Here is a 22,038-nt window from a genome sequence, read left to right on the forward strand (position 1 = left end):
GCCCCCTCTCCATTCCCAGTCCCATACCCCTGAGGCTCTGGAGCAGAGCAGACCAACACTGGGGAATCGATATTCTCACCATCACTCTCTCTTCCTCTCTGCATCTATCTCTCTATTCCTCATCTCCATGTCTCCATGGCCAGCATGCTCTGCTAATAAATGGAGGGCAAGGCTTTCAGCAGGGGAAGAGGACACTGGTAAGGGCCGAATGGAGAGAAGGGAACGAAGAGGAGGAGGGCAGCATAGATTGTCTTTACTCTCCCAGTCCTCACAGTCACTTTTCCTGTATGGTTTTAGCATTCCCTCTTTCTCCAGCACTGTAACACTCTCCATGCATAAAGGTCAGTTTAAGCGAGTGGGATATTTTACCCACACCTTCTGCTTAAACCCTGGTTGTGACAGATGAGGAGTAAAAACATTCAATGGCAGAGTTTTGGCTTCATCCAGCAGCATGTTATATTTAGATAACACATCCCATAGTGATCACATTCCTCTGCAGTGCAAAGGCAGGTGGCTTGTAAACCCATTCATCATATGAGTGTGTAGCATAATTTTTTAAAATCATTTTGTATTACAAAAATGTTCTCTGTAATTTACAATTAATATTATTTGAATGTCTTGTTCAAAAGTATATTTGCCCTCTGTTTAACCAGCCAGAGAAATTCTGGTCGAGTTATGAAATACATTTCTGTGTGGAATTGTTTTGATGTGTGTTCATGGGTGCAAACACATCTGGTGTGTGTGTATGTGTGTGTGCGTGCATGCAAGTGAGAGAGCATGCGGATGCGTGTGCATGCGTGTTTGCAGCAGCAGTTCAGGGCTGCTCAAAGCATGCTGGGAAGCCTGTCACTGCAAATCAAGCAAGGGAAAATCACCCAAGTGCACAGAGGAGAGAACCCACCATCCCCCACCTTCTCTGTCTGTCTCCCTTTCTCTATTAGTCCCTCCATATCTCTTTTTTTTCTCACACTCATTTATACCACTCCACTTCTACAGTACTTTTTCCATTTTATGAAAATGTAATTTTACTGTGAAAAGAAATGAAGGACAAGAGTAAGAAATCATGCAGAGCTTCCTCTCAGCTGTTGTAGGAATTGTTAGCTTGTATGTTCATTTTCTGTCCCTCATTGCTCTAATGTGTTCCAGTAATAATCAGAAAATTTCCTTCAGAGTACACCTATAGCCTATAGCTTGTAAGGAAAAAGAAAAGAGTGGGAATGCTGATATAGAAATATAACTATGCTTAGTGATAATGGCAATATAATGATGCTTAGTGTCTGTAAGATACTGGTTTCTTAATTACTAAACAAAAAACATTCACTCAAGTAGATCAGCACACTTTGCTTCAAATTATTTAGAAATTGTAACACAGATTTTTAATACAGCATTTTCCAAAAAAAAAACTTCTAAATCCTGCACTTTATGATCAGCAGGTGAATCCTTTGGAACTTCTGCTTCAGATGTTATTACATTCACCTCAAATAGAGATAAAGAAAATGGCTCCTGCTAGTCATCATACCTAAATTAGAATTTACCACATTTAAAAAGAAATGGCCTGTCATGTGTAAAGCAAAACACGATAGACATTTGCAAATGCATTTAACAACATAATATTTTATGTATTAAATTTACAATGATACGGTCCATATTTTTAATCAAGTTTTGTCTGATACTGAAATTTACAAAATACGTTTAACGCGTATAATAATTTTGGCTCGATTCTCAGTTATAGTTAATAGTAACAGTCAGGACTGCAGATGAACAGTTAACCCATGACTGTATAATAGAACGACAACCCTCAGTGCAATACCCTGTAAATATACCATTGTATATGCCTATACTTTTATATTTATAAGTACTTTATTCTTATTTTTTCCTAATACACATTCCTTCTTCTTGTTTGTACATTCTTTTTCTTTTTTGTTTTCTTAGATTTATCTCATCTACTCACTGCCTTGCAGAATAACAGTGTACATACACATTGAGACCCACTGTACTGGAGTCAAATTGCTTGTGTGTCCAACACCCTCGGCCAGTAAAGTTGATTCTGATAGTAATTCATACAGTATCAGTAATAGTAGAGCAATATCAGAATAGTAATTCATATAAGATGTAAATCTTGTATGTGTAACTTGCGCTGTGGGGGGGGGAGTATTTACTTTTCACTTGTAAGCACTGTTAAGCACTTTCAGTGTTAATCTGCTCTCCCTGTCCTTCACAGGCCTGCTACATGTTCGCCAGGTCCCTCACTTGAACTGCCTGGCAAGTCAGCTCCCTGACCACAAGGACCTGGCCTTTAAGCTCAAGAGAAAACAGTTCAGTATTGAGGTATGTTGTCAAGGATACTTACTTATCCAGGCTTTCTTCATAAGCAAAACTTAGCATTCCCTGGTTCCACCCTCTTGCTACATTTTTAATGCTGTCTCTCCATCTGAATTTTTTGTTTTGTTGCCCCAGTTTCACTTCTCTTAATGCATCTTTTGTAACTTGGCAGGTAACCATTAACCTAAACCGGCAGCTAAGTTTATATGCAAACTAATAATTTATTAAGAAAGCCATTACATTTGTTCCATTCATCATCCTGTGTTTGTTTCATCTGTTTTTGAGTAGAAAATCAAAGGTGAAGCTATTGATTATACACTGTCGCTGACACACTTCTTAAGTGAAATGTTTTGAGATGGTAGAGTGACCAGTGGCTTTACCCAGAAACCTGCACCCTGTAGCTTTACCTGTAGCCTGTAAGCCAATTTTGAATGGCAGTGTGTTATCCAATGATCTGGAGTGAGGTGGTAAAACTAAATCAGGTGTTAGAAAATACACAAAAAAATGTTCTTCTATGAGTTTTTTATATTTAAATTTGTAGCTTAAACTCGTTTGAGCCTTACAGTGTACAGGACATACAGCACAGTTTGCTGCATGAATGGCTGTTCCATTTCTTCATTCATTTTGATTTATGATTTCTTAACCCCTTTCTCTTCCTGTCTGAGGCACATCCATTTTGCATGTGTCACATCATCACTCTCATTCAGAGCAATCAATCTGTCAGTGAACTACCACTCTAGAGACAAATTAAGGGGCCCTCCTCCGAGCGCAGGCTCTTGATTGGTCCTCATTACATTATCATTACCTTGTCACACCCTCTGGTCCTTGGCTCTTAGTCATTCCTATTGTCTCAGGCAGGAGGTGAAGTGGAAAAAGAAATGCCCACATCCTCTGGTCAGCCCCTTCTCATTTTCTGCCACCACTATCCTTCTTTTTCTTGCCTTCATTGGCCCACTCCCCCTCCTTTCATTGACCCCCTGTATAGGCCACTCCAGCATAGATTTATAAGGTCTGTAAAAGTCAAAGTGGTTATCCTCAATGATCTTTTAATTAGGCCCCTATTTTGGACAGGCCAGAGGAGGCAAAGCGTCAACCATCCCTATAGCTCTATGGGGCCTGGATACTGTGTCATATATCCCAGCAGCTCCTTGTTAAGACCAGGATTTGTCTGCCTTCCTTGTTTAAGTAGCATTATTGGATTTTTTTTTTTTTTTTAAACATGATCCATACTCTCGTTGTGCCATCAGAACCTAGTTGTAAAAAAACAACTTTGTGATATCCCAGTGGATTTTTCAAAATCCTCCAGGGTTTGGAGATTCGAATCTCGATCCCTGCAGTCCACATGTCGAAGTGTCCTTGGGCAAGACACTGAACCCCCAAGTTGCCCCCGATGGTTAGAGCCATCGGTGTGAGTTGGCGCCGCAGATGGCTGCCTCGGTTCTTTACCGGAAGCAAATTCCTTGTGTGTGTAACATACTTGGCCAAATAAAGGTGATTATCCTTATTATCCTTCACAGTCCTTGGACAGTTTCCCAGAGAACATTATGTCGTTTCACCATTCAAGCATCAAATCAGTCAAAACAGATTAGTGATTGTGAGGTGCTATCATGTTCTTGTGTTCTCGTCTTTGGTATTGCGATTGTCTGTCATTAATTTGTATATCGCCCTAGATGGAGATGTGATCAAGGCATGAGTAATTGTTGGCTCTGCATCCGTTTCTGCAGAGGCATTGATATACTGCACCTGTGTATAAGCTCTCACGCAGGACTCCTGATATACTCTGGCTGTGTGGCTTATTATATAAGCTACTGTGTTTGACCTGTTGGTCCACTGCCTCGATGGGTTGCTGACTGACACATGAGATGATGATTGGATTTTAAGCCCAGTGTCTGACATGTGACAGCCCACACCATCCCTGCTAATCACCTCATTTACTAAATCTATGGGACTCCTCTGCCTGGGGCCGCATAATACAGCATTCTCTCAGTGAGTTTTCTTCTTCCACGCATCTACTGTGGTAAAGCAAATCTACTGCTGCTATGCACTTCTTTCAACTTTTGACTCCTTTACTGTATTTAAAAAGCCACAATCTCTTTGCATATCATCAATCTGTATTAATGGAGGTGACAGGTGATTGACAATGCTAGCTCTTCATTAGCTGGGTCAGCCAGCTACATGTCACCACAAATGCACCTGGAGTCATGCTGATAACTAATTTCGTAGCTGCTGTCTGACTCATACTTCTAGCGCCGAGCACTTCAGGAACGCGGAAAAGTATAAGTTTTCCAGCACATGGAGTACAGGTCTTGTCAATGAAGGCACGCTCTTGTAATGTCATAATGAATATTCTCTTAATTGTAAAAATTTTAGTATGTCGATTCTCAACGCCACACTCAGCACCGTCATCAATGATCTGCTGGTTCTTTGATATGGTTGCCATGGCAATGGTTAACTTTTCGAAGAGTTCAAGCTGCGGTTGATGAGTAGTTATTAGCCATGATGCCCGAAGCCAGAATTAACCCATGGCCCTGTCGGAGCAGGTAGGGGAGTGTTAGGTGTTTAGACAAGATTAACACATAACCATAGACACATGCACACACATTGCTTGCTCCCACAGAATGAGATTGACATTCATGCAAGGGCACAAGCACATACTTACTAAGAAGTGCATGCAGGAACATACTGTATTTGACATAAACTCAGAATTTTCCCACTTAGTCATATTAAGCTGACACAGGCTTCTGTCACTAGTCTCACAATGCAAGATGCTTTGAGGATGAAACTCTAAAGAATTCAGATGGCATGCAATTACATTCTCCTTACCTTTGTTTGACCCTTTAAACTGACAGGCAATGTGCCTGTGGGGTACTGGGGTGCTAGAAGTATAGTAGTATGGGTAGTATAAGATTTTTTGTGTAACATTAGTCTTCTCTTAAAGAGGCCATTTAGGCGTGTCTGTTGCTAAGCAATGCCACTGTGGTTGTGTAGTCTGTACACATGTATTGGCTATATGACTTTCTAGTATCAGTGTTATGTTAATATTTCTTTATTTTTGATCATTTGTGAGTGTGTGATACTTTAAAGTCCTCACTGGAGAAGCTCAGGACAAGAAAGATGCGAAAGAGGAGGATTTTGTGTGATAAAGATCCCACGCTGCAATACATCAATTTAATGTAGGAATCACTCTACTTCACAGCATGTGGCTTGTAAATACACTTCACATCAATGTCTGAGTCAGAATTACCAGCCCAGGTTTTTCTGAAAGTTTCAATATGTCTAACTTCACAGTGAGTAACTTTAGCCATGCATGAGAGAAAACAGCCCCTCATTTATGTGACTGGGACCACTTCTGTGATGCAGATGCAGTGGCATTGCAAAGGGCACTGTCAAAAAAAATACCAAGGTGCATGGGCAAAAAATAAATATTTCAAAATTAAAAATTCATCCTGGCTCAAATTTTGCTGAAATGCAGGCGACCAATCAAATGCACACAGTCCTGGTAGGTTACTGTGTAATATGAATGTCAGTTGTATTTCTAATGTTTATTTTGTAGTGAAAGGTAAAATAATTGCTGCAGCGATATTAGCAAAGTGAGTTGTAAAAAATGTTACAGTATTATAAATTGTTATGCAGTGTTTTGCTGACTTGGAGAAACCTATAGATATATTATTCAGACTTCATGGATTGTGATTCATTGTCTCACTGTTACCTGCAACAACACAACCCCATCAATGCAACAAGGATATTTTTGTAACTTTCACACAACTCTGTAATCTCATGCTGCCCTGTGACACTTCCATCCCACATGACATCAACCGAGTAAATTCCTAAGGTGAATTAAGGAGAAGAGGAAGTTGAACCAAAAGAGTCTGAAGGAGGTGCATGTTTCTTGGCATGTCCTCAAAGCAACTTTAAAACAAAGCTTGTGTCTGCCCCCTGTTGAAGCCTGCGGGTGCCGAGGGAAGGGTGTTAATGGACCTATGTGAGGAGCAGAGCGAAAGCCTGGAGAGGAGGGGGCATGCATTTAAGACGAGGAGCAGTTAAGTGATTCTCAGGTCAGGTCTAATTAAAATGAGGGCTTTTCCTCAGAGGCACCAAACCATCTTATTGATAGAGAAGTAAGAAGGGACGGAAAGAAAGAACTGTACAATGCAGAACAAGTTAGACAGAGACCCAGTCCTGAGGGCTTGTTTGCGTATTTGTTTATATGGTTGTTTGTATCTCATGCCTGGTCATATATCTGCCCCCTCATGTCTCAGATAATGCTTGGCACTGAAGCTCAGAGTAAAGCCAATGTTGAAAAGAACTCGTGTGGAGAAAGAACATTCAATATTTGCTTGCAATGGCAGATCACAGTTACTATTTGCAACTAAATACAAACAACAGACTTACTGGATGTCCTGAACCTATTAGTAGTATGCATAACATCCTTAGGCTCTCCATACAGCTGCCTGTGGTTTGTACGTCCGCCTTTGGAGTTACGATCAGATATTGATGGACCTTAGGAATAATATTTCACTTGAATAATTTATATTTCCTCGCTTCGCGCACCCCAAGCTCTGTCACATTTTGGAATGAGGTGTGCTTATGGTTTGTGCATGTATGAGAAAGTGACAGAGAGAGAGGTCTGTGCTGGCCAGTCAGTGGGACGCAATCGTATCTCTCAGCCAAACAATATTCACAACATACATCAGATTTGCATCTATTATTTAACAGGAATTTCATCTATTCTGCAAATGTGCATGTGTGTTTAAAGGTGTCTATGCTGAGTCTTGGGTGTGGGGGTTGCAAGTGGGTGCGTTTTTGTTTGTGTGAGTGTGTGTGGCGTAGGGGTGGGGGGTTGTTTATTGTGGAATTGGTATGATTGGACCTTCAAGTGTTTAGGTTTGCTGCATAATTGCATGGACTGATTGTTTGCTAATTTATTAAATGAAAAAAACAAACCCTATTCACTAATGGTATTCTGCTAATGCTCAATCTCATAAAGAGTCCACTGAGTTTTATAGCTGGTGCAAATTTGTCCCCCCACAGTGCCATAGAATGTTGGATGTGAAGTAGAGGTAGCATAGAAACCACTCAGGACGCTGGCTAAAACAATCACCAGTTTTTTAATAGTCTAATACTTGTGGAGAAATGTAGCGGCAGTTGTGTTTACTGTAGTTGGATCAAAGCTCAGTAAGAGAATATGTGGGACTTTGCCAAACATGCTGCCCTCTACATCAACACAATGCCAAAATGTTTCTTGCAAGCAGACAGTATTAAACAGGGCATATGTGCTCCTCCTGCCAGACTGAGTAAGAGTGTGGTTTGCCTGAACACACCCTGGAAGTGAAGCTTTTTGATCAGTGAGCAGTGAACCCTTAAGATGGTCCATGCACCACTCAGCCCCCATCAGACTAGACTGGCCACACTGGGCTCAGACCTGATTAAAGTAGTCCTAGTTGTCTTCAGGTCCCATTAGACATAGAAGGGGAAAGAGGCTGTAACTTGTATGCCACCCTACATCTATGGGGTCTTGTGTTTCTATGGGGTGTGTGTAGGTGTGTTTATAAAGGGCTGTCCATTAGCATAATGGTAGTGACCGGTGGAACCATAGGCCCCCTGGTGCAAATAAAGTGGAGGCTTCACTGTATCTTTGGTTTCTGCATGATTTCATTGGTATTTACTTTTGCCTTGGGTTCATGTGCTTTTGTGCAAGTTTTAAAAACTGTTAGCAAGATTAACAATATGTTTACTGTAAATCGTATGCAAAACTTCTAATTCATCATAGTTTATTGCTTTATTTTGATCTTTGGTTATTTAAAGCCAATACTTACTCTTGTTACCAGTGAAAGTAATAAAAATATATGTTGAGCATTTCTTTTTAGAGACATTCAAATAATTTTTCACATTGCAAATCAGACTGCACAGCGAAGGACATCTTTGAATGTCCAGTCATGGATATGTTTATACAAAAGCCACTGTACATGTTGATATGTGTAAGTCCAAACACTCAGTGGTTAATAATCCTAGATTTTCTGCTATAAACCATGTCCATCATAAAAGTTCCTGTCTGACTGTATTGAAAATGCATTCAAACATTCTTATTATTGTGAATTGACTGAAGAGTGGCAAAAGGCAGTGAGTGCTCCTATTCAGGCGAATCCCTCTGTTCACAGCTGTTGGTCCACATACAAAGTTAAAATTGCCATTACGGGCACAACCAGCTTTGTGGTTGGAGGAGTTCAAAGGTGGAATGTTGATCCGGAGCAGGAGCATCAAACTCAGGAAGACTCACCGCTTGGGTCCTAAAAATAACTTTCCCACACTCTCACCGCTCGGTGTTCTGAGGGGTCAAGAGGAGAAGTGTTTGTGTATGTGTGTCTACTCAGTGTTCAGGTATGTTATGCTGCTGTTATGTGAACAAGTTTGAAAATAGGTAATGGGATGCTGTCCTCACTCATTTTCAGATTGTTTTGCTGCAAGTTTGTTTTTCAAATTCGTTCCGTTTAGGTTTTTTACAGTAACTTTCAGTCGTTGGGCTTTTTAAAAACATTGTTGCTAACGAGTGGAGCTGAACTGGCAGATGTTTTCTATACAGACCAGCTACTCTAATTGGTTTAAGGGGGCTGAGATCACTTCCTATTAACTATTTTTTGTGTGTGGAATAGTTTTGTTTTATTTTTATCAGCAGTAAGTAGCTGCATGACTGCTTTGTCTAGCCCCTTGATAAAATTAACATTTAATTAAGAGCTGAAATCCTAAACACAAACTTTTCATGAAAAACACTAGTGAGATTGGCTATTGTCATACTGCACCAAATGCATGTACACTGAGAGAGTTGGAGGCAGCACACAGTTAGGGTACGGAAGTACTCAGTCATGTCTGTGAATGTTAAAAGTCAAATGTCAACATTTATCAAATGCTTTTTTTCCCCATCATTTTTGGAGTCCTTACAAAAAAGAACATGTCCTATGTCATTCATTTGGTTCTATCACAAAAAAGTACAGTTGGAGATGTCACTTTAACCTTTTTGTAAATGCTTTTTTTTTGTCAGCAGTCCATCAATGAGTTTTTGCTTGATGAAAACAAATTAGGTCTCTTGATCCTCTTTCATTCTCTTCATCTCCAGACACACCATAAAGGCATTTGTTACAGCTAATCACGGGAGCTACTTAACCTCTGCTACTGTGAATATGGTTGTACAGAAGACGGATTCACCAAACAGTCAAACACGGAGTTGTTTAAAGTGGTGTTGGCCAATGAGAGAAGTTGAGCAGCTGCTGAATGTCACAGTGCTCATGAATTTTATGAGGGCAAGTGTCCCTGTCCTTCAGAGTTCACAGGTGGCTACTGAAAGGCCTGGTCAGATGAGGGAGGATAGTTAGGACACATATAGAGCCCTAAATAGACTTTAATTACACTCAGTGGTTGAGTCAGAGGCCATTCGAAGGACAAACCTGCACTTCAAAAGGCAAGTTAGAGGGCAAGGTGATGGCACCTTATCGAAAGGTTTCTGTCCAGTATTCATGGTGTGAGTCGGGTGTTCTTATATTTATGCAGCAAAAATAATAAAAAAAAAACTTTTATGCATTTGTCACTGTTCATCTGTGCACTGCTTAACACACATACATGAATGTGTGAAGGTGGGGGAGGTACTGGGTGGGAGTATACTCCAGTGTGTGGCTTAACCAAACTTTCCTTTTGTCCCTAACAATGATGAGTGATGATGAGTGACAGGGGTGCTAGGAGTGAGATCTGGGGAACAGAATGTGTCTAAGAATGGTTCACCCAAACTCGCACAAAAGGCAGCTAAAGGTCAAATCAGAGGCAGGCTTCTTATCCACTGGCATATAATATTGCACCATGTTATGCATCACATAATATGCTAAAACTGTTCATATCTCTTTGCTGTGCTCAGGCGGACATCTTTGTTTTGTTTTAATTAGTATTAGTGAAAAGGACTCAGCAGTCTTTTTGAAGTATACACATGTTGTCAGTTATTGATTATTGAGAGTGTTTCCGCTGGGAGTCTCATCACATTCATCCTCTAAAGCACTTGCCTTTTCTTTGCACTCATTTTAAAGTTATAATAACGAAGAGTTGCAGAGAGATGCTCACTCTCTATTAACCCCTTCAAACTGCATATCCTCTCTCCATGAAGTAAGTAGAGAAACATGTACAATTGTTCTTTGTTTACATAAAATCCATACATTCTGCTTGCACAGCTCAGCTACATGCACACACTCCTCCTCCACTGCAAGCTAGAGATGAGGACTTGCATGCAAGCGTTTCCCTAAAGGCAGGTGGAGACTGAGGGTTCTGAGGCCCAGGGATGGTGTTAGATGGCAGTTAGCGAAGAACCTTTTTTTTGTCCCCTGCTTGCCTTATCCCCCTCCCCCTTTCTGAGCTCAGGCACTGATCGTAATGGGTGGTGACAGCTCACCTCTCCCTAGCGTGCCTACGGTCCTTGGAGCATTAGACCCTCTCCACATAAACCCATCCACCACCCTCAAGCCCCGGAAGGCCACAAAGGTTACTCCATATGTTAGTCTGAGGATTCTTATGAATCTTTTTCTTTCTCAGATGAGTGCATTTTCTGTCAAGAAAAGATTTGTACCATATACTGTACATCAAATCATGTAAGTTTCTGATCCACTCATCATAAATATATTTGTTCTTTATGCGACTTTATTTAATCCTGTGAAAACTTGCTCAACTTAACAAATAAAAAGATCCCAGTGAGCAGCCTTCTCCATATAAATCTTGTAGGACAAAAGTTAACAGCCTCCTTTGTTGCACATCCTTAAAAACACTCCTTCAGCAGTCATTGTTTGAGCTCTGCATCAACAGGCGTTTTTCAAGGAAGCTGGAAATGTAATGCACAAAATTATAATGAACTCACTACAGTTTCTTGTACACCTTGGTGTTAGAGAGTGTGTGTCTTTGAATCTTGGCAAGAGTGTTTTTGTTTGTGCAAGTCTTGGATAACTGGCTAGTGAAATTGTATAATGAGGAGTCTGTGTATTTAGAGGAGAGTTTGCATGCTTTGATGGGTGAACAATAGCGCACAAAAGCATGTGTAGTGGTGAATATTACAGCAGGCAGAGTGTTAGCTAGGTCACTCTGTACAGAAAGAAGTGCTTTCACATCTCCAACTTACTTGTTCTCCTCTCTCTGCCTATCTCTCTGTTCCTTTTGTCAGAGGTTCTGTTCTCCCACTCCTCTTTTTTAATCATGGTCATCTTTTTAAGTGTTGCTCTCTATATTCAGAGCTCTTATAGCAACTTAACAGCCTTCACATTCATCCTTTTCACCTCGTTTACTGCCAGACAAAAAGGCGGCTTGGCATCTTGTAAGCTATTGCCTGTTTTAAAAAGTTGTAATCATGGTGAATATTCAATCAAAACTGAATTGCTGAACCTCATTTGCCAGCACTGAAAAAGATAGGCGATCTCATTTGGATGGTGGTATAGAAGTGCACAGGCACAGTAGCACTGCTGTGGGAATCAATCTGCAAAGGTAGAATATGCTAGAAAAGTGCCAAAGGGAGTGTGAGCAGCTTCCCAGCATCTTCTCCAAACACCCTGCAGGCTAAAGTGGAATCCCAGCCACACCCTAGATAACATCCCATGTGATGTTTTGAGATGCATTCAGCATCTACCTACCCTGGTCACCCAACATTTTTGTGACTTTTTACTACACAAGCTGTTTTCCTCCTCACTGTAGCACAACGTGTGCATTTCCACTTTGGCCCTAATGGTAGCCTACATATCAGAGGGGAGGCACTGGCTTGGTGTAATCTGACTTGTCTTAATTACAGGCAGTATCCAGTAATAGGCTGCTTCCATAGATATCAGCCATTAGAGCAGTGTCTCTGACGGAAGAGGCCTGATTGACTACGAGGTAGGTGATAAAAAGCCATGCCTCATTTACCTCCAATTTTTTGTTCACACATCCCTGTATTAAAGTCAGGCATGAAGATGGCAAAGAACTGCGTTAAATGGATTTATGGGCTCTCCTGTGTGGTGGTAGCTAATCTGCTCCTCCTGATTGCATTGTCAGCAATCAGTGCTACTCTGCAAGAAAACGATTCGACTGGATGGAAGTTGTTTCAGGAAAGTTTGAGCGCTGAAGTTATCTGTAGATGCTCCTTTTTCTAGATTCATTACAAGTGAGATCAGCAGTGCGTTCTTTTTTCTGTTGTGAGCTAATAAATGGACCCTGCCCAGGCCTTGGACTCGCCTGTGTGCTTTCTCTTCCAAAACTTCAAACCAATGGCTCTTGTCTACTAATGGAACTAAACTGCAATAACTATCCTCAGAAAGCTTTTACAAACTTGAACAAACAGTTCTTCTTTCAGCAGACTTTAAGTGTTTCCTCTCAACTTTCTCTGCCTATAAGTACTTTCTGACTGACGCATCAGTCACTCTCTCGATGGTGAGCTTGGTGAGCTTGGATGTTATGATTTACACTGATGTAAATGATGACCTGAAGGATATTGATGATACATTCACAGTCATTCCATCTCCCCATTCACTTTGCCTTTGTTAGCACCGGAGCAGCATGTGATGTGATGACACGATATGTTTGAGTAATTCCACAGATGGCTTCACCATCCATTTCAAATGCCATAAAACAGAATCAAACCATTAAAGATAATATACCCATTATTAGTATGGAAATTAGAAATGGAATGCCATAGAGTACTGAAAGCTTGTCATTTGAGTGACAGTTAAAGACACTCCTGGTTCACTGCACTATATTTAAGATATGTTTGATGTTTTTCAAACTCCATATTTGGCACATTATCCTTGGGTGGCAGCTCACACCTTGTTGGTATTTAAGACAGATTTCAGAGAATATTACCGGATCATAGTGCTGGTTGCATTTAAGGGTGCAGCTTCCTCATAACAGGGAGGTGTCGTCTGCTGACAGATCACTGTCTGGATGAGAGAGCACAGCAGCATCCCACCTCATTACCGTAGCTACGCACTAACTGAGGGACCGACACACTGCTCGCTGTGATTAAGATGTAAATTTCCTCTAATTGGAATGTAAATTCATACATTTATATGAAGACGTCAGCTGTCAGATTGCAATATTGTGTCCTTTTTTCTCCCTCTCCCCTTTTCCCCAGGCAGGGACTAGGTGCCTGTAATCTGTATCATACTCCCGCAGCCCATCCTGGGATTTGCCGTTTGTTTAATGGCGGGCCCATTGTCCTGCATCCAGCCCGTCATTGTAATGCTTCCCATTCATGTTTCTGTGTTTTGTTGCAGTCTGATTTGCTCTCACTACCTGTGTTTGTTCCTCCATGCATGGCTGAGCCGTCAGGGCTTTGGGGATGGGGAGGGACTTTGAGACGGGGCCGGGGTCATTGGGTGGCCGTATTTTGTGTGTGCATCGATTACTTCTGCTGAATGTTCCTCAATGCAAATAAGTCTGCCACTTTGAGAGGAAGCACATGTATCTGAAGTAATTAATTTTACCCTTGAATGCCAGCTGTGGTGTTGGTGTGATGTGTTCCAAATTGAGCTTTCTCACCAAAAAGGTGTTAATTTAGGGATTTGGCAGATGAAGTAAGTGTGTTTGCCAATGAATATTGCCTATATAACAGGGATACATTGTTTTTCTTCTACTAATTTTGCGATTGTGCCATCATGTGGGATTGTGAGATTACATTGTCATATAGCACATTAAGACCTTTTACAATGACACCATGCAAAATTCTTGCAACTCAAATGTTGCAGTAAGCCTTGTCCAAGTTATGTCATGTTCCCTTACCACAGCCTTGTATATAATGAACTCCATTTTCCAAGTTATTCAGAAGGGATCTCTGGGCTGGAGGAATGAACAGATTTTACAAAGGGTGTTAATGGTGACAAAGCTGTTATATATTTAATGCAACTAGTCAAAATGTCTTAGTAAACTTAAAGTTACATATTTTCATATTTTGCATAATAATTCTGAGCATTTCTTCCATTTACTAGGAAAAAAAAGTTTACTATTTGTATAGTCAGTGTTTTATGTAAGATGCTTTATTTATGTGATGGTTCAAATACTTAAGACTTCAGACAGGATATGAATCCAACACCAGTCCACATGCACAAAAGGGCATTAACACGGTGCTCATAGCTCAGAGCTAAACTACAGTGAGGAACAGAAGTATTTGAACACCCTGTGATTTTGCAAGTTCTCCCACTTAGAAATCATGGAGGGGTCTGAAATTCACATTGTAGGTGCATTCCCATTCTGAGACAGAATTTAAAAAAAATTTCAGGAAATCACATTGTATGAGTTTTAAAGAATTTATTTGTCTTGCACTGCTGAACATAAGTATTTGAACACCTGAGGAAATCAGTGTTAATATTTGGTACAGAAACCTTTGTTTGCAATTACAGAGGTCAAACGTTTCCTGTAGTTCTTGACCAGGTTTGCACACACTGCAACAGGGATTTTGGCCTGCTCCTCCACACAGATCTCCTCTAGATCTGTCAGGTTTCGGGGCTGTCGCTGAGCAATGCGAAGTTTAAGCGCCCTCCAAAGATGTTCTATTGGATTGAGGTCTGGAGACTGGCTAGGCCACTCCAGACCCTTGATATGCTTCTTACGGAGCCACTCCTTGGTTATCCTGGCTGTGTGCTTCAAGTCGTTGTCATGTTGGAAGACCCAGCCACAACCCATCTTCAATGCTCTGACTGAGGGAAGGAGGTTGTTGCTCAAAATCTCACAATAAATGGCCCCATTCATCCTCTCCTTAATACAGTGCAGACGTCCTGTCCCCTTCGCAGAAAAGCACCCCCAAAGCATGATGTTACCACCCCCATGCTTCACAGTAGGGATGGTGTTCTTGGGATGCAACTCATCCTTCTTTTTCCTCCAAACACGACGAGTGAAGTTTAGACCAAAAAGTTCTACTTTGGTCTCATCTGACCACATGACTTTCTCCCATGCCTCCTCTGGATCATCCAGATGGTCTTTGGCAAACTTCAGACAGGCCTGGACATGTGATGACTTGAGCAGGGGAACCTTCCGTGCAATGCATGATTTGAAACCATGACGGAGTAGTGTTCTACCGACAGTGACCTTTGAAACTGTGGTCCCAGCTCTCTTCATGTCATTGACCAGCTCCTCCCTTGTAGTTCTGGGCTGATTCCTCACCTTTCTTATCATCAGTGATACCCCACGAGGTGAGATCTTGCATGGCGCCCCAGTCCGAGGGAGACTGACAGTCGTCTTTAGCCTCCTCCATTTACTAACAATTGCTCCAACAGTTGATCTATTTTCACCAAGCTGCTTGGCAATTGCCCCGTAGCCCTTTCCAGCCTTGTGGAGGTCCACAATTTTGTCTCTGGTGTCTTTTGACAGCTCTTTGGTCTTACCCATGGTAGTAGTTGGCGTCTGACTGACTGTGGGGTGGACAGGTGTCTTTAAAGAGCTCAGACAGGTGCTACTAATTTAGATTAATGAGTGGAGTAGAGGTGGACTTTTTCAAGGCACAGTAACAGGTCTTTGAGAGCCAGAATTCTTGCTGTTTCTCAGGTGTTCAAATACTTATGTTAAGCAGTGCAAGACAAATAAATTCTTTAAAAATCATACAATGTGATTTCCTGAAATTTTTTTTAAATTCTGTCTCTCAGAGTGGGAATGCACCTACAATGTGAATTTCAGACCCCTCCATGATTTCTAAGTGGGAGAACTTGCAAAATCGCAGGGTGTTCAAATACTTCTGTTCCTCACTGTACATGTCATTTGCATGAGGAAGTAGGCGATAGTATTCCATCTTTCCTAATTAGCATTCAGTAATGTTAATTAATCATGTAAAAAAGGCTGTATACTGTATCAGAGTGCCCTACTAAAATACAGATTTATAAGAACCTATTATATGTGAAATGCGTGTGTCATGGTAAGGTGTCACTTGCTAAACATTGCAACAAAGAGATAAATAGTTTGCACAGAACACTATTGAACTGATGTCTACTTTTTTATCATATCTATGGACTCAGAGCTACAAAAATGATTTTGTAAGTGAAGAAAGTTTGTTTACAAACCACAAACACTTGTGGTTGTGAGTTCATCATAAATACATAAAATAAGTACCTTTGTTGTGCCAAAGACAGAACTGCCATGCATGCCAGATCCTGCCCACAGGACATGTTGTGATGAAATACAAGCAAAAGCAATCCAATTTCCTTTTGTTTGTACATTTGTGTACTGTACAGATCATTAAGGTTCTCTGGGTGTGTACTCGAGAATCCTGCATATCTCCTGTTCGTCATTGTCAGGCACAGGTTGTGTTTGACACCTGACAGGTCACGCAAAGCTGCAGATGCTGGAGTTTGTTGATGGCATGTTTGCATTTCTTAACTTTTTCACACGCTTTGTGAGAAAGCATTAGTGCCAATATATGGAAATGTGTGTGCACCTACAAGCCTTAATCAAATAAAACAAGAAACACAAACCTTTAAGACAAGTGTTCACAGTATATCTGTGTGTGTGTGAAGGTTGCTGAAGGGTTTGACAGCAGCATGTGTAGGTGTTGTAGAGTGCAAGAATTAAGAAAAAAAACACAGGAGCTCCCATGAGGAACCTCCAGGCCTCATCAAGCAGGGGAGAATGTGGATGAAGGGACCCTTCTGTTTTTAGGTCCCATCACAGGTCATACTCGCTGAGCCTGTGTGAAAGACCCGGTGCTTAGAAAAAGACCAGCAGTCCTTCACAAGTGTTGCCTGGTGTGCTGTTTGTGACAAAGTGTGGGATTCCCATGCAGTCAGATTACAGCTGAGCTGTGCACCAGGAATCCTGACTATGCTGCAGCAGCATGTTGACACTTCTCCACCCACTTGTGGCACCAGACCTGCACGGTGTGCCCTGCCTCGATCAGCCCTCCGTCAGGAAGGAATCCAAGTAAACCTGCTCCTTTCACTTCCATCCATCACCTTCTGTTATTACACTGAATCAACGGTGTGGAAAACTGACACGTTCCAAGCCATTGTTGCTGTTAACCAGGAATCTGCCTCTAGTCAGGTGAACCAACTGGCCCTGGTCATGTGGGTTATTTTCAAGTTTGGGATGTGCTTGTACATCCTGGTGACGGGAGAGAAGCCTATCAGGACTTGTATCCTGATGCACCCCCCTTACACACTACCCTCAGCAATTTACAGTTCCGCCCATCACCTGACTGTTCAGGTGTCAGAATAGGAAGTGAATTATCTTTTGCCTTTGGGTGCTAATAAAGAAATGGTTGACATGCTGTCGAAGTTTCTCTTTGACTGACGGTTAGAATTTTGTATAATAAGGACTTTAATTCATTTGGATTTTTTCAAATATATTATTAATGAAGGTAATTTTTATACAGCCTCTCACTTACTTCTTTAGTTCTCAGACTCTGTGTCCACACTGTACCGCATGATTAACCGGGCTTGGCTCACCACAGTCACAGCACACACATACAAGAGGAGAGGTACGAAAGAACTGGGGCAGAGAGAGACAGACAAAGGGAGAGAGAGAGACCATTTTGTCCCCCAGGTATGACAGAGTTGCTCATGCAGAAAGATCCCACATGGAGGGAGAAGGGAGGAGGGGGAGCATGAAGGAACTCTTGGCTCCCTCTCCTTGCTTGTACCCTGGCTTCCTCTCCTAGCTTGTACCCCCCTTTCCTGAAACACATCTGTCTTCTTTCCTCTCCCACACACCTTTTTCTGCATCCCTTGTTCACTTTCTCACTTTAGTTCCAGAGACTCTGCACTGCTAACATCTTAAATTGTTTTCTCATATTTTCGGTGGCCACAATCTGTACTTCATGCCACCTGCTATGTTTTGTCAGACTTTCTGCAGATTGTGCTATCTGCCTGCTAGTTTGTTGTCTTTTTAGCCAGTGTTCTTTGCCCCTGGGACACACTGTTGTTACTGTTACCCCAAGCGGTCCGTCTTACATGCAAATATGTGTTGGCTCTACAGTGATCACCATTTTAGTCAGCGGCAGAGCTATCTCATGGCTGCATGCATTAAAACAATTAAACTTTGCCTCTCCCCTGCAACAACAATCATTTGCGGATGTGTTGGGTGAAATTTAGCAAGAAATTATCATTTTCTGAATCACTTCACTCTGCTTGCACAGTGTTTGTTTCATTCTTTCTCTTTCTCCGTTTCATCTTTGAGCTCTTTAAAAGACTTGAAGCCCCCTGCATGTTCTTCTTTTTGCTTCTTTTCTCTGAACTTTTTTTCATCATTATCCAACAGCACTTTTCTGTGCGTGCAAATGCTTTCTGAACAGCGTCCTTTCTTCCCTTTCAGGCTGGATGTCATTGTTGCTGCCTGTGGGCTGGGTGTATTTATTTAGGGGTAATTGGTGTGTGGATGAGTGAGGTAATGAGGTGCATCCACACTTGGCTGCTCCCCTCCCTGAGAGCCTGAGACAGACGTAGCCTAGCTGGGCTCCGGCTTGAGCTGTCTCTTCCACACAGGCCAGAATGGATCTTTCATACCCAGGTGGACAAACACAATCACTGGGGCTGATACCTCAATGAGGCGTCTGCAGTTTGAAGTGGTGTGTGCGTGTGTTTGTGTGTACGTGTGCATGAGTACATATCCTTGTGTGTGTTCATGTGCATGTATTTGTGGGCGGAGAGGGAAAAACAGCGCTTGGTTGTTTGCCTGTCTCTGTCTTGAGTCCTTGTTTGTCTTGTGGCTTGTGTTTGTATAAGTGATTTTCTCTGTGTGTTTGTAAGTGCATGTATATCAGGATGAGTGGGTGTTCAATGGGGCTCAAGGAGGACCTTTGGCTCTTGTAGCCCCCTGCCAACCTCAAACTGCCCCTGATGTCCTGCAGAGTTACCTAATGATTTCACTTACACCTCCCTTATCTGTCTGGCCCGTGTGGCAGCAACCGTCTGACGCTTCAGCCTTTACATGCCATTTGCTGCCTCATATCCTGTGAAATTCAATTGCACAGCTCCAACTGTAGCCAGAGTAGGGGGATCTCCCTGTCTCGCCTCTCACTCCCTCTCTCCCTCTGTCTGCCATCTTCCATTTTTATAAATATAAACAAACAGTTTCACCATCACACTTTTTTTCCATATTATCACAGAGCAGCCTTGCATTTTCAGGTTTTAGCACTCTAAAGTTGACACTTCATTTCACTGCAGTGTGTTGGTGACAGACTTTGAATGAGCTGTAGAGGTTTTAAACAGGAAAGCTTGGATGTTTCAGGCAGCCCACAGGTGTTCAGCAGATAATATTATGCACAGATTGTTTTGTTGTTATCAGGGTAATTGGTGTAGACCTGCCAGCCTTTGATAGACACACAATTACTGTATGTGATGCATAAGTGGACTCATTTTAGGGCAGGATTTTGAGTTGCTAATGGCACATTATTCAGCTTTTGGTCTGTCCCCAAAAGTGCCGGGCCAAATCAAACACGCCGCTCCAGGGTAATTGAGGCCCACTCTGCACCCCCTGCAGTGAGCAAGGCAGAACTGTAATCCCCTGACAACTCTGACTTGGCCCCAATCTGGCAGGCCGCCCATTTCCCAGCAAACACCTAACTTGGCATCAGGGAGATTGAAGAAGCTGATAGTCACATTTGGAATGCTTTCCAATTTTGTTATTCTTTTCAGCTCAGCAGCATTGAATACTTGCCCTTACTTTAAACTATACTTTATAACTGCACACTACACATGACAAATTAGTGTTCTTAATAATCAGTCTACTCAAGCTTTTGTGGTTTTGTGATCAAAGATTTTTGTCAAACAAACCTAAGTACCCTAACCACAGAAATGGTTCAGCTTTCCTTTAAAATGGTTTGCTAACAAGTTCTTACTTGTTGCTGCTTAATATTAGGCACAGCTACAGCCTTAACACAATCATTAGGTAGTCTCTGCCCTTGTTTGTAGTAATCTGATTTAGCATCAAATTTCTTAAGAACTTAAATAATGATCTACTCAGAAGGAGATGACTTTTTAATTGTTTAATTTCCTCTTTTCTTTTCATTCTACTTTTCCAAAGAAGACTATCTTTTGCTCTCCCAACAGAGCTGTGAAAACTTGGTAAAGAGGTTCAGACTGAAGTTAGGATTTAACTTTAGGCATAAGAGCTGCTTTTCTCTAGAAGCCAGGAAAAGACTGGTTGCTGCTACCTTTTCTTTCATTCATTCATTTATTGCCAGTTCTTGACTATAGTGACTTGTTAAACTGTATATGAATGCGCCAGCACAATGTCCTCATAGGCTGGATTCTGTCTATCACAGTGCATTAAGATTGGTGACAAATTTAAAACCAGTGACCCATCACTGAGTCCTGAACTCCAGAGTTGGCTGGCCAGCTGTGTCATTGCTATATTTTTATTTAGAGAGCCATTTTAGATAAACTGCCTTCATACCTTTGTAGATTTATTTCACGGAGTTCATGTTCCAGTTATAACCTTAGATCAAAAGACACATATTTGCTGCTGAACAGAGATACTGTAGAAAAGAAAGCTTTCTGCCCCAGCCCCCTGGAATAGCTTGCAAAGGGAAATTAAATTTATGTAATTGGCACCACTGGCAGAATTTAAAACTATTGTAAATGCATTGGGATTCCTTTTTTATTTGGTCTTGTTTTGTTCTTAGTTTTGTAGATTTTGTACATGATAATCTCTTTTAATGTGGTATATTTTGTCTTGTCTGGAACTTGCTCTGCTGCTGTCTTGGCCTTGTAAAAGACGTTTTTATCCTCAGTGGGATTTCCCCTGGTAAAATATTGGATAAATAAAAGATAAAATAAAATAATCTAACATACCTGCACCTTCCGGGAAAATTAAAATATCAAAAAGTACCCGATTCAGTATGTGCTTCTAAATTGCCAAGAGTGCCAGTAAAAAAAAAAAAATCCTCGGCCTTTATGGAAGGTTGTTGTGAAAGAAGAGGTTTTGTTTCAACACCTGGACTATGACAACCATCTTCATCAGACATTTGATATTAAATATCATGTTTTGTAACCGTCTTTATTATGAAAAGTCTGCATTCTAAATCTTGTTGTGGCATGTCTAATCCGTACAAGTTGCAGATTGAAATTCATGACCACGATCATTTGACAACAGATCTAGAAAATTTGTTCATTATATTCAGTGTTTTTTTTTTTCTTGAGTTGGAACAGTTTTTATATTTATTATGTGTTATGTTTTGTCATTGTTTTGAAAGCCAGACATTCTCTGTGGTGCCACTTCCTATAGGGGTAATTTGCAGAGAAGTTATCACATGCATTTAGCACTGTCTCTCAGATTTTTAACTTCAGCATGCATTCTCCTCAGGCCCTGGCTCACTTTTTAATGGCTTTAGTAATGCTTCACAATTAACACTCATCCAGTGCTCTAGGTTAGGTAATTGCTGGTGTATTTCAGGCTAAATTAGAAAACACAACACAAGAATTCCTCATCACCTAGGGTGCTTCTGGGGCCTAGAGGTAATGGGGGAAATAGAAGGTGGTGAAGTTTTTGACTGGGCAGTCGAGGTGACGTCTCATTCCCTCTGACATCTTAAACACCCTAAAGGTGGCTTTGCCAACAGTCTACCCAAGAGGCACCTCACCTTGCTGTGGCTAAATTTACACAACCACCTGCCCACGGGGAGCATACTAGAGAGGAGAACAGAGGTGGTGCTGGGGTGGTGGTGGAGGGTGGTAGGAGACTGAAGTGTGTTTGTGTGTCAAAGGATGCAGTGCATATGTTTAAATACTTACATTGCTTACATTATAGACT

The 22,038-nt window shown here is 41.4% G+C and overlaps 1 protein-coding gene across 1 annotated transcript in view; it reads left to right on the top strand.

The window, feature by feature from the left end:
• The window catches only part of elp4 (elongator acetyltransferase complex subunit 4), a 55,572-nt gene that overhangs the window by 21,229 nt on the left and 12,305 nt on the right, over positions 1-22,038 (top strand). The window contains 1 exon segment of the mRNA XM_020615662.1: positions 2,222-2,328. Within this exon segment, the coding sequence (XP_020471318.1) occupies positions 2,222-2,328 (107 nt within the window).

The sequence above is a fragment of the Monopterus albus genome, unplaced genomic scaffold, assembly GCF_001952655.1.
Source record: "Monopterus albus unplaced genomic scaffold, M_albus_1.0 scaffold168.1, whole genome shotgun sequence".
Classification (NCBI taxonomy): Eukaryota; Metazoa; Chordata; class Actinopteri; order Synbranchiformes; family Synbranchidae; genus Monopterus; species Monopterus albus.